Source organism: Trichoplax adhaerens, genomic scaffold (genome assembly GCF_000150275.1).
Source record: "Trichoplax adhaerens TRIADscaffold_8 genomic scaffold, whole genome shotgun sequence".
In the NCBI taxonomy this organism is placed as follows: Eukaryota; Metazoa; Placozoa; class Uniplacotomia; order Trichoplacea; family Trichoplacidae; genus Trichoplax; species Trichoplax adhaerens.
Genome location: NW_002060950.1, coordinates 2,359,838 through 2,372,373, shown reverse-complemented (window position 1 = coordinate 2,372,373; position 12,536 = coordinate 2,359,838). Strand labels below are relative to the sequence as shown.

Genomic DNA, 12,536 nt, shown 5'->3' with positions numbered 1-12,536 from the left:
AATATATATGTTATTTCTAGCTAAAAAATTAATCATAATGTATTAGTTATGATCTAAAATAACACATAAATAAAAAAATTTCCACGTTATCTAAGAATTGATTTTTGCTGTTTATAGCAAATTGCTTGATTATGTTAGCTATTGTAATCGAAGAATAACCATATCGATCGCATATTTTTACTAAATAAATGACGTTCTGATCAGTATTTTGATTCAATAATAAATTTTTATAGGTGAGATGATGATTATACTGTAGAATAGATTATGTCTACAGTAATATCGATTTCTTAGTCTACTCGACATTCCTATGATGTAGAAAATGTTGACAATCAGATTGTTTGAATTTGATTTAATTATGAACATAAATGTGTAGCTACCTTCACTCAACATAATTTAGATAGATTTTGCTAAGTTAAAAATATCGTATCGAAGTTAAGTAATAAAAAATAGCTTGCAGTGAAATATTACTCGTATATATGAAGTAGAAGTCGAAAGTGTTCATAATTAGACTAAAGGTTTAATTTAAGCTTTAAGGTAATCCAAATTCCAACCAGAATGTTAAATAAATTAATATCTTTGCTTGAATTACATTATCATGAAAGCTGATAATGAAAAACAACAATTGCATTTGTACATTAATCTGAACAAGCCAGTTATCAAACTTGGTATGTTTTTAATTTCACTTGCCATAAACCTAAATAGTTATCTGATATGGTATATATGTTACGGCCAATGTCGGTAATCCCAGCATTACCGGTAATGACGGCCGCCTTACTACGCCATTACCGGTAATGACTGGCCATTACCGATATTGGCCAGTTATTACTTGGCCATTATCGGTTATATAAAGCGCAATAGCCATGCAACTGAGTAATTTTCCAGATTTTATTTAGAAATCGTCATCAAAGTTATCAACTATGACAATTTTCATATTTATATTAAATCTACGAAACTCAAGCTACATGGAGAGATACAGATAAATTACGATTAATGATACTAGTCGTTGGTATCACACGAATAGACCAAAAAGACCACATAAAATCGTACAATCTACTTTTGCTACTTGTTCTGTAATTTTTCTAAGTCAATAAAAAGGGAATATAAATGTAAATAGAATCATAATATCTTCTTATTTCTTGATATTTTGTTTATCTCGGTACCTATCTGGATTGAATGCTATTGATGAATAGTTCAATAAACGTTATAAATCGACAACCGTTTTTGTTGTTAAAATGTTTTCGTTTCCATTGATCAAATCAGAATTGATGATAAAATATCCAGTTGCTGATGCATTATGACTTATCATAATTTGTTCGCTTTATGCTTGAGAATATATCACGTTATTTAATTTCTTGATTAGATACCATAATGTCCCATTAAGAATATATCGTAACAATTAATACTGCACTTGTTGAAGAATTTTCTAATTTTATGCCCTAAGTATCACCAAATCGGATTATTAAAGAGCAGTATATATTATAAATTCTACAGTAGTTTTTATGATAATATCTCCAGTTGAAGGTCAATTGTTCTTTTATTGGCGATGAAAAGTAAACATTGCCAACGTGGTTTGTGAGATATCTGCATATTAGTCATCAATTATCACGATCACAAAATCTTTCGTTTCGGATTAAGTAACTGGCACCGTATACTACCGTACTGCTGTCTAGGTTACTTAATCAGCATAAAGAACGAAAAATGAGGTATATATCGAGCAGGAGAGCTATCAAGACTAGGTAATACAGACATGTGCACAATGAAAAATATCCTACAAGAGGTATAGATCTACTCTATCTTGGTATAGGCTGTGACCAATGAAAATATTCAAAATCTAGTTTTGATGATCTTTATTTTGCTTCTGACGATAAGGTGTTTAATGATTAAAATCCATTGTTAAATATTATCAATTAATCTAGTGTAACATTAAGACAGTAAATATGTAAAGAAAATGCTGTTTACAAGTCCATTGGACAAGATACTTGAAAGAGTGTACAACAAAAATATGGTATATCATACCTAATACAGAAAGATAGGACTACAGTCCTGCGTAGTAACTTCTTTCATTGCCCCATTAAAGTAAGTAAATCGCTTAATTAATAAACTCACACCTTAATATCGGCAAGTATGCAACTCCTTACTATGCGTCATTTAAAATAAGCAAATTAATAATTTTCTAGACTTACTTCTAAATATAAGCAAGCGTGTACGTATTATAATAATTGTAAATGTGAACACAATACCCCTTCCTGATAATAATATCAGTTAAGGAATACTTAGTTTAAATCTTTATCGGCCTGCCAGTGATTGCCTATTTTGAATCTTGATGTACTATGGTTGCGCTGGGTCGTGTGATTGCTGGTAAAGAGGCACCTTTCCGTGAAATAGTGATATGTTTTTTATGAGTTATGCAGGAAGTGATTGTTTCACCTAAGAAAATTAGTTGAAGCACAATTAAGTTAATTGTTACCTATATCGGAAACACACTTTACATATTATACAAAATTATTTAACCATCAACAGAACAAATTGCAACTACGATAACACGAGAATAAAATTTTTAGGGAAAATACTTTATTTTAAAATTGATTGACTTGCAATATTTAAAATCTTTTCACTACTTGTTTCTAGATATACCAAACATTAACAAGATACTTGTCAGAATCAGCATAATGGTAACGATTTGAGAATTACTACACTCAATCTTGATGTATTGCATAGTTTGCAAGCTGACTATCCGATATTATAATCAAAATAATGATCCGCAGGGAGATGTAAATTTAAATACAATAAAAAAACTTTAAAACCGAATCGATACGAAATCTTAAACTGGCAATAGAAGTGTAGGAGTAATTTATGTTAGCAATCATGAAAGTCAATTAGGTAAAAGTAAATGATGTAATTTTTATTTAATTAATTATTTATTAAAAATTTTAAAATCAATCTAGATACATACTAGTTTTTCGCTGACTCAAAGGGCTAGATTGTAATGTTGGAACCTGACTCTTGCTGTTACTGAAATTGCCTTTGTGCAGAATTAGACTAGTTTTTACGGCGCTGCTAGTTGAGCTGGTGGTGGCACTATGCAGCCTCCTCCTGGATGGTGGTGTAGCTATAGCTTCTACCAGCGATGTCGATGAAACTGGATCTGAAATTCTGTTTCTCCTATGACTTATCTGACGATCAGGCAGTGAACTAGAAGGACTGCAAGAACCATCTCTGTTGCCTAGCATTACGCGGCCGTTAATAGTTACTGTTCGGCAACGACTTGGATTTTGAATGTCACTGAAAGCAGCGGAATCACTATAGGTACGCCCTCGCTGACCAATATTTTGCAATTGTTCGGTACTTGCACATCTTAGCACAACCAAATTCGTAAAGGTTGGTTTACTGATTGGACTAGCAGGACTCTCTAATTTAGACGAGACTTCTGCACGCGTAGCCGTCGGTAATGAACGTTTAGTATCGTCATCTAGATGGATTCGAAACTAGTTAACATATTGTAATAATTTCTGACATAAATAGAAGCATAACATTAAATCCTATAAAATAGTTACCTTCAAGGTATTGGCATTCTTTATGCCATAATTTATCGTTGATAACAACAGCTTCAATTTCCTCGAGAAAAGGTTTTTTACATTTTATGCAGACGGCGCAGGCTGTATGAAAGTTGTTCTCGCCAATCTAATAAAATCATATCAAATGAATTACATTAACCGCTAATGATTAAGTAACGCCTGTTGGAAATTTCTACGCTACGGTAATAATTTTTTTGATTTTTCGATTATTCAATAAAGCCACAGTCTTTGCTATAGTAATTCTGTTAAGCCACGCAAATATTGTTATCTATTGATAATATATCGCCCGATGTAAATTGGTGGGCAAATAAAGGGTGATAATTTATTTAACAATGACCTCTTTATTCATGATCATATTAGAAGGATAATGTAGCTCAGAAATAATACCGTATTTGTTTTAGGCGGCCACTAATAGATCTCCTACATCAATCCTACCTCAAGAAATTCTCCATCAATGTAATGCTGGCACCCAGTACAGAATACACCAAATAGCTGCCGAAAATCATCCAAGCAATAAGGCTTGCGATTTCTGTCATGGATTCATTACACAGCCACATTTGATCGATCATTAAAGAATTCATATAACAGTATATTTAATAATTATAAACCGCGTTAAACAAAAATTGAGAATAATATAAACAGCAATTAAAGTAAATCTTAATTATCGTATTTGAAAAATTAAAGCATTTCTTGAAGTAAATGATAACTGCTGGAATTAAATGCATCGCATCTACAGTGATTGTAAGGTGCTTACTACCGAACTTCTAAGATAATAGTCGAATTTCTTTTCTTAACTCAAGTTGGAGATGGAAACAAGTAATGATCTACTTTGACGATACATACTATAGTATATATTTCTTATTTTTCGAATTACATTAGCTAGATACAATTGAATTTATTAATGGTGCAAGAATATGATAACTGACTATGTACCTCACACAGAGGCTACGTAGTAATATACTATAAGGTGTGCAGCTGGGATTATTACAACGAAAGATAGTAAGTTTAGAGGTTTAACATTTCTATCGTGTATTATACTGGCTATGATAAAATACTTCGACAATTAATCCTTTAATGGCGAATTACGAGTTTAAAATTTTTTTAAATAATTATTTTCTCTAGTGTCACGTTATAGATTCCATTTTGTAGTCTAAGTTAACATCAACTCTTGTATCAGCAACATAAAATGCATTATGTTCATTTTACCTTCCAGCATAATCTTCATTTAGCAGTTTGCCGCAATGATGGCATTTAAAGCAGGAAGGATGCCATTGCTGTTCTAGGGCGAATATTCCATGATAATCTTCAATTTCTTTTTGACAGCCGCCACATTCTGTTGATGATTGGTAATGAATATTAACAATACTTGAAGACACTATAATCATAGGTACGCGTATGCTTATTCGAAACGACTAGTTAGCACTGTAGCAAGCGTCATTTAGAGGAGTCCTAAACATTCTATCAGTACAATTCTGTAGCAGTCTGAATATTGCTTATAGCAGCGTTATTAAAATTTTCACCATTTAAATTATAACTACATTACCTAGACTGTATGACATTATTAATAATAATTTATGCTAAAGAAAAAGGAGAATTAGCAATAGCTATGTACGTCGTAAAGCAAAAATACATACTTGACAAAAAATTTTTCATTACGTAGTCCATGGAAGAAACCGTGTCGGATTTTTGATCAGAACTGGCCGTAGTCTGAAGTCCGTCTGATATTTTACTACAAAATGCATAAAAACCATAAATCTACATAATTAATTTCGCGGAAGTCAATAATATTGGCCATCTAACTTATTTCCTGTCATCATTGTTTGAGTAGAATATTGTTAGAAATAGCTTCTTTACTAATGCTGATCAACTTCTGCTTTATATATGCTCGAAGAAGCCGTCAATAATTATATCATTCATATTCAACATTTGTTTTATTTCATTCATCTAATCAAATTCCTTATCTATAGTTAGTAAACTTTCTACATTAATCATTACAGTAATTTTAATCGCGATTTCTTATTAGCTCTGGAGTTTTATAAATTATTAGTAATATAAATCATAAATCATAATTACATTATACGGAGATAGGGGTCCTTGGAAGATGAATAAAAGTGAATATGTTTAGAAGTATTTTCTTGGAAAATATTTTTTCTATTGCGTTTTATATGATGATGACATTATTTACTAATAAGGTGAAGTATAATTTTTGACTTAGATTTAGCCCTCTATACTAGAGAAGTTAAGCTAAAATAATCTCATAGCTAATTAATATACGAACGTGGATGTAATTTTTATTATTATATTTATACGACCTATTCCAATCAAGAAGAATAACGTTTATGAGAAATTAACTCGACTGATTGTAATTATATAATTTTGGACAACAAATGTTACGGTTGGATTAAATATTTTAATTACCTCAGTATATACTCATCGAAGCATTCCAGATGATATCTGTTCTTATTCATCTCAACAGCCTGATTTTCGAGATATTCATGACAGTAAAAGCATAATTCCTTTGTTTCAGGGTGGCACATACGATATGTATAATATTGGTCCTCATTTTTCGCATAATAGCCGACATTAATGGTAACTAATCGGCCAGTTCCTTAAATCATAAATGAAGAAATGAAATATAAATAACTGGATATCTACTAATTTTATATTTTTGGTTCGCCATATAGTGGCTAGAGACAATTGCGATCAAACTTTTGGAACAAGGACATGATATAAAAATACCTCTGTCAATTTTTGTACCTAATCTTACTCGATCTGAGAATCGATTTCTTTATAGTACGTATGATCTTGTTTCAAAAATATTTTAGCATATGAAGATTGAGATATGCAAATCAAAAGTTGCAGCTGTGGTTTTACTTTTTTAAATAATATTGATTACTTATAGCAATAAATTGCAATGAAATCTCTGGGGTAGCTGTAATTCTGCTGACCTCTACAAAGCAACAATCAAATAAGGGGAATACTTAAAGAGATATATGAAAATGTGCAAAAGAGAAGCATGATTTATAGCACATCAAATTTTATAAGGTACTGATCTTAAGGTTATCGCATAATTGCTTTTGTAGTATGATAAGTACGAATTTCTGAATTACTCATGGGCATGAAAATGGTTTAAAGAATAGTCATTTAATTGAAATATTATAGCCCTAATGACAAATTCAAATAACTAGCATTTTATTTATGAAAAGATATATGGAAGACTATTTATCCACTATCAAAATTAAGTTATGATCTAAGAGAGCAGATGGAGCAACGACCATATAATGGAATGGTTTCTATATTTACTAGAATGTGAGCAGACGGATTCTTGCAATCACTGTAAGCTTTGGGCCGAGTGTTTTATGATCGGCTCGATGAGCCTGATGAATGTCTTGGTTTCATTAAGCCAATTGATGTTAATCATTATTAGATGTTTGAACAACATGATATTTACGGTTATAGTATGAAATTAATTGCTTCTTCATCCAAATAGAACATTTAAAAACTGCTAATGATGTCGTAATGATCCTATGAGCTGAACAAGCACTGCATTAGCAAGCAGCATTGTCAAGGATGAAATAAAATGGATTATATAAGGGCATACAATATAACAAGCTATTAGATATCCGGGCATTATATAAATCAATAATATTTAATTAGGGTAAAGAAACGAATGGAACTTTCAATTTCGAGAACTCTGCTAGAACGGAATAGTCTCCAAGAATTACAATAACGTATACGAGACGAATGGTATCAAGAAATTTCATGGAAAATGTTGAAAAGTTGACAAGAACAAATCTACAGACAATTTTCAAACAATTAACAATATTTCTAAGAATGAGTTTAATGCAATGCGTTTAGTGTCTACAGAAGATGATAACATGCTAATTTTTAAGTGTCTGCTTAAAATAGACCTTCATAAAAATATGTTATAGCCGTCGTTATTTAGTACTACTGAATTGAAAAATTATGGTAGTGAGAAAATATATAGAATCATGAAGAAGGCTAATGATATTTTCGAGAGGTTTTAACTTAGGAAATAGCAATAAAAGGCATCAATTTAGAGCTAAGAGTATCGAAACTGAGATACATACTTCCTCAATAATGAATACGATGACTAATGATAATCAAATGTCAATTTGGAAAACATACAGGATTATTTTAAAAAATTTATCGACTTTAACTTACTTTTGTAATTATTTCCTTGTTTACGCTTAATAGTAGGAGTGGTAGTAAAGTTTAAGACTTGACCGGTAGCACTTGCTACCGGTGGCGAATTATCAGACTGTTTATGCTGGCCATGACGATAAGATAATTTTTTTTGATATAAAACACCCATGATACGATCGGCGGTCAAAGCTAGATCTAGGTAAGTAAATTTGTAATCGACAACGTCAACTCTAGTTGTCAGAATCTAAACAAAAAATGAGAATAAAACGAAAACAAAAATATAGGATCTCGAACTGTAGCCCTAGTAAAATGAATTGCTAGCGATTACTGACTCCAAATAAACCAAGTAGAAAAACATCCAGAATAAAGATTAATCTACTCATTATGTTTACTAATGAAAAGAGTTACTAATTTTGTTTTTATTTTATGTCAATAGATATGCCATGCATGAAAGCTAGCTTCAATTATTATCATAAAAATGATCGTACTGCGAATAATAACAATATTGACATTACCGATCATTAGTAAATTTACTATTGTATAATCACCTAAGTCATTCTAAACAGCTACGTACTGAAGCTAGAGGCTGCTTGTACTTTAATACAAAGTCTCATTGTTAACAAAACAGTCCTGTGAACGAAGACAATAATCAATTAAATTTGTAGACGGAATACATAATTAAAAATAAATTTATTGCCTATACTATTTTATATTGATGAAATTAGCATCAGGCAAGGATCAAGTTTTACATTGTTTCATAATCAGAAGGGTTCTTCTATTAAATTTCTAGTTAATTTTGACTGTGATACTGTAATTCTAAGCTATTAATTAATAAGTATATCTATTTGAATAACAATGAGTAGTGAGTACTAGATTGTGACGTTATATGACGTCAATTATCTATCTACCTTTATAATAATCCTCTCTTATTTTCTTTATGTTGAAGTAATGTTATCTTGAAACTTTGGCAACCAGTACTGTTTATGATAAGTTCAGTCAACATGTGCTAAGTTACCTTAACTATTTAAGTGAAAGATATGAATAACTTATACTGTAACTTTTGCTGTCGTATCTAATGAGACTGATATTTAAAGATAAAGGAATAATTTTTCATAATTCAGTTTGTTATTTATTTAGGACATAGATGAATTGTAATAAGTTATCAGGCTTATTTCGTTAAACAACCAATTATCATACATTCATAGGTCCGATTATTAGCAGTCCAATGTATGAATCAATATCACTCGGTTTATAATTCTAAACTTACCCGATGAGCGATATACGAAATTTGACTTAGTAGCTCAGAACAAACTTCACTCTAAGTGTAGATTAAAAGTATATATATCATTATATGCATGTTTCTGCCTATATATCGTTAACACTAGCATACTAATGAAACTTCTAATATTAAAAACGAAACTTTTACGTAAAGGAGTAATAAAGAGTTAAAGTTTCTATCAAAATTATGACCCAAAATATTTAAGAAATTCAATTAGAAATTCTATATTTATGTGAAATGTTTTAATACAAGCACAACTTCTATCAATCTCTAGCTAACATCCCTGCGATTTTTATTTCCCGTCAGCAAATCAATGAGATAAAAGTTTACACCTTATTAGACCAGATAGCTGAGAATAAAGTTTTTAATATATACCTAGCAGTCTTTATTTTGTAATATGAGTCGATATCTCCAGATTACTAATCCTTACTTATCATTTGTTAGTAAAGCCTGTAACCGCTTTTCGATACAGTTTTAAACCAGTCACGGATCGAAGTTATAAGGAATCTGCTGTACAACTACTGCATTTTCAACACCGGAACAAAACGGTAACAAACCATAGTTATAATAAATATGATATTATGATTTCAAATTAACAATCAATTTTTTATCCCGAATATCATAACGAGCAATGTCTGGGTTAGTTGAGAGATTGATAGCAGTCAAATACAGGTATTTTAGTGACAGCTTAACTTTGCAAACCCATTCTCGTTATTGGAAAAGATGAGTTTATTGAAAGTTTCACCATAGGTGAATTTAACATCTACTAGTTTATTTATAAATATGATCTAATTCTAGTCTCTTAACTATTAACTACAATATATGATTGAACCAGGAAATTTCTAGTATTAATACCGTTTGCTCTGTTATCAATCAATCAGTAAATAATGACAAATTTCAGATATATCCAGTCTTAAGTGATTTAGCTTCAGCTATCTTTATCGATCTAAAAAGGCGTAGAGTATCTTAGCAAATATTTTTGATATTGACAAAATTTACTGGACTACTTATTTACCGGATAATAGTATTATCATAATAATACTACGTATATCGATGTCCAAATAATAATGATACATTTACTCTTTTATTCGCTACTTAATCCTATCATTTCTTCAAATGGAATAATACCGTAAATGTTTAATATCTTTATCTTTAATTCAGCAAACTGAGATAGTATTAGCAACTGTTGCTTAGAAATCGTATCATAAGCATCATCAGATATCAACTTTATGATTTTGCCAACAATCGCCTTGCCTAAAATTTTTTACATATTTATATAGATAATTGCATATGTTATATTAGTAAACAATTAACGATAATTGATGTTTACGAAATTTGACCATAATTTAACTGATTGTTTAAAAGTTGGGCTGCTACTTTAGGCAGTAGAAATATGTAGGATTACCAGTACGAATGCTGCTAGTTTTAAGCATCAGATTTATGACACCTAGTTAGATTGATATAAGAGGACATGGCTGTGAAATTTTTATAGACTACAATAAAAGAACTGATAAAGGCTAAAAAATCCGTTCTTGTAATTGGTAGTATAGGCCTAATATCTATTTACCGCGTTGTCTTTATCCTATATAGTATGTATGTTACGGCTAAGATTGGAAATAATTTTACTATCGGTAATAGCTGACCAATTTGATTCTATTGAATTGAATGTAGAGAATCGCTGAATTTGTCTTTTACGAGTTGAATATATCACTTAATAAAATTAAAATAATTAGATATTAAAAAAGCTTCCTTCTACGAGGTAATTGTATTAAATAATATCTTTTTTATCAATGTAAAAGTACTGCAAACGACTGCATCAGTAGGAACTAATTCTAAAGCAGAACCTTTTTCGATTATTCAACAGCTTTAGTTTATCAATCGGGTGATAATACTTTATAGAAAATGGAAGTGTACGAATCAAATATGTACAATCGTTAGCGGCTGTTAAGAGTTGATGGTTTCTACACTTGCAAACAAGCAATCTATTTATTAATTAATTAAAAGAGAATCTTTTCGAATGCTAGGAAAGCATTATTAGTTATTATTTTATTTCAGAAATAGATAGGCATAGAACTGTATAAAAATGTAATAAAGAATTAAAAATAAAATCAAGTCATAAAAGGCTTACTAAAACCAAGTGCTACATTTTTACTGGTTTTATAATTGCATTTTATATTATTTCCTATTAATAAATAAATAACCGAGGAGACCGTAGTTTAACTGTTCAAATATATTAAATAGATTTTAAGAAATCTCTGAATAAGCCAATTAGCGTTATTGCTATATACAATGTTAAGGTTCGTGGATTTATCAAAATGTTTTAAAAATTTATCCAATACACGTACGCTTAAATTTTTGAACTCTAAGCCCTACCATATTGATAGTAAGTACCATGGTAAATACCTTACGTTTACAATTGCATATCAGTAATATTACGTGATAGATAATTCTTAGATACAGCATGGTATTATCGATGGTCAATCAGTACAGTAATAAATTTGTTTATTGACAATTTCAAATAGCGATGTGATAATCCAATATTTTCTTGCTCTTCTTTAGATTGATACGATTCACGAAATAGAGAAAGCTGAATCTAAGTCGTCCAGTTTAGGTGCAGTAAAATTTTAAATTACTCTTACTGCCTAATCTCACGTTCAATATAGTCAAACTCGCTTATTACAATGCAGCATTTTAGTGATAATAGTGTATGGTACTCCAAACAACTTCAACCATACTTTGTTAAGAGAGTTAAATGTTTCTTAGCCAATTTATATATTCAAAAAGACTCACATAGCATTGGAGCTCGTGATACTAGTATACTTCACTAATGGAAAAATAACGATGATATCCTGGCATATTTTTATTTTTCCTTTCTTTTTTAAATCAATGAAATTTGACCTATTAGATAAGGTTTGAAACAGATGGCCATGAAGTCGGCCATGATCTAATAAAACGTGCTTGCTAACTTTTAATGGCATGAAAAATTTACAGGCGATTGTAGTTTGAGCTGAAATTTGGTTTTGTCATTGCAGACGACTGTGATCTAATACGATGCTGCTCATTAGCCTTGTTTATGTAAGGCGATTTAAGCATGGTCATGGACTTTGAACGTGATATATGCGACGATGACTTGTTCGATCTTGGTGAGCCTCGGCCAGAATGTAGATCTAAGTGTTCCAACATATTATTTACCCGATCCTCTTCTACGGCAACCGAATATCGATGTCCTAGCTCGCTATCTTGTCGATAATGGTTTTTGTTCGATTCATCTAGTAAACTTTTACTAATCATATGCCGATTTGGATTCGAGTATGACAAATCGTTATCATGCTCATAGTTTGATCGTAAGTTATAGTTATTAGAAGAGCTAGTTACCTTTGATTGGTCAGGTCTATATTTACGAAATGCACTCTTATTTGCCTGATATGCGGTTCCTGATATCAAAGAAGAATTCTGATAAGCTTGTGTTTTATGATTAGACTCTAGGTGAGATATATTATTAGGGACTGATTCTT

At 30.8% G+C, this 12,536-nt stretch overlaps 1 protein-coding gene across 1 annotated transcript; it reads right to left on the bottom strand.

Annotated features, from left to right (window-relative positions):
* Positions 1-2,936: 2,936 nt before the first annotated feature.
* On the bottom strand, positions 2,937-9,581 carry TRIADDRAFT_58696 (uncharacterized protein; the record flags this gene model as incomplete). Its single annotated transcript, XM_002114611.1, has 9 exons — positions 2,937-3,469; positions 3,555-3,681; positions 4,011-4,104; positions 4,782-4,908; positions 5,210-5,304; positions 5,994-6,183; positions 7,761-7,986; positions 9,010-9,060; positions 9,579-9,581. The coding sequence occupies 9 exons, from the start codon at positions 9,579-9,581 to the stop codon at positions 2,937-2,939; spliced, it is 1,446 nt and encodes a 481-aa protein (XP_002114647.1).
* Positions 9,582-12,536: the final 2,955 nt, after the last annotated feature.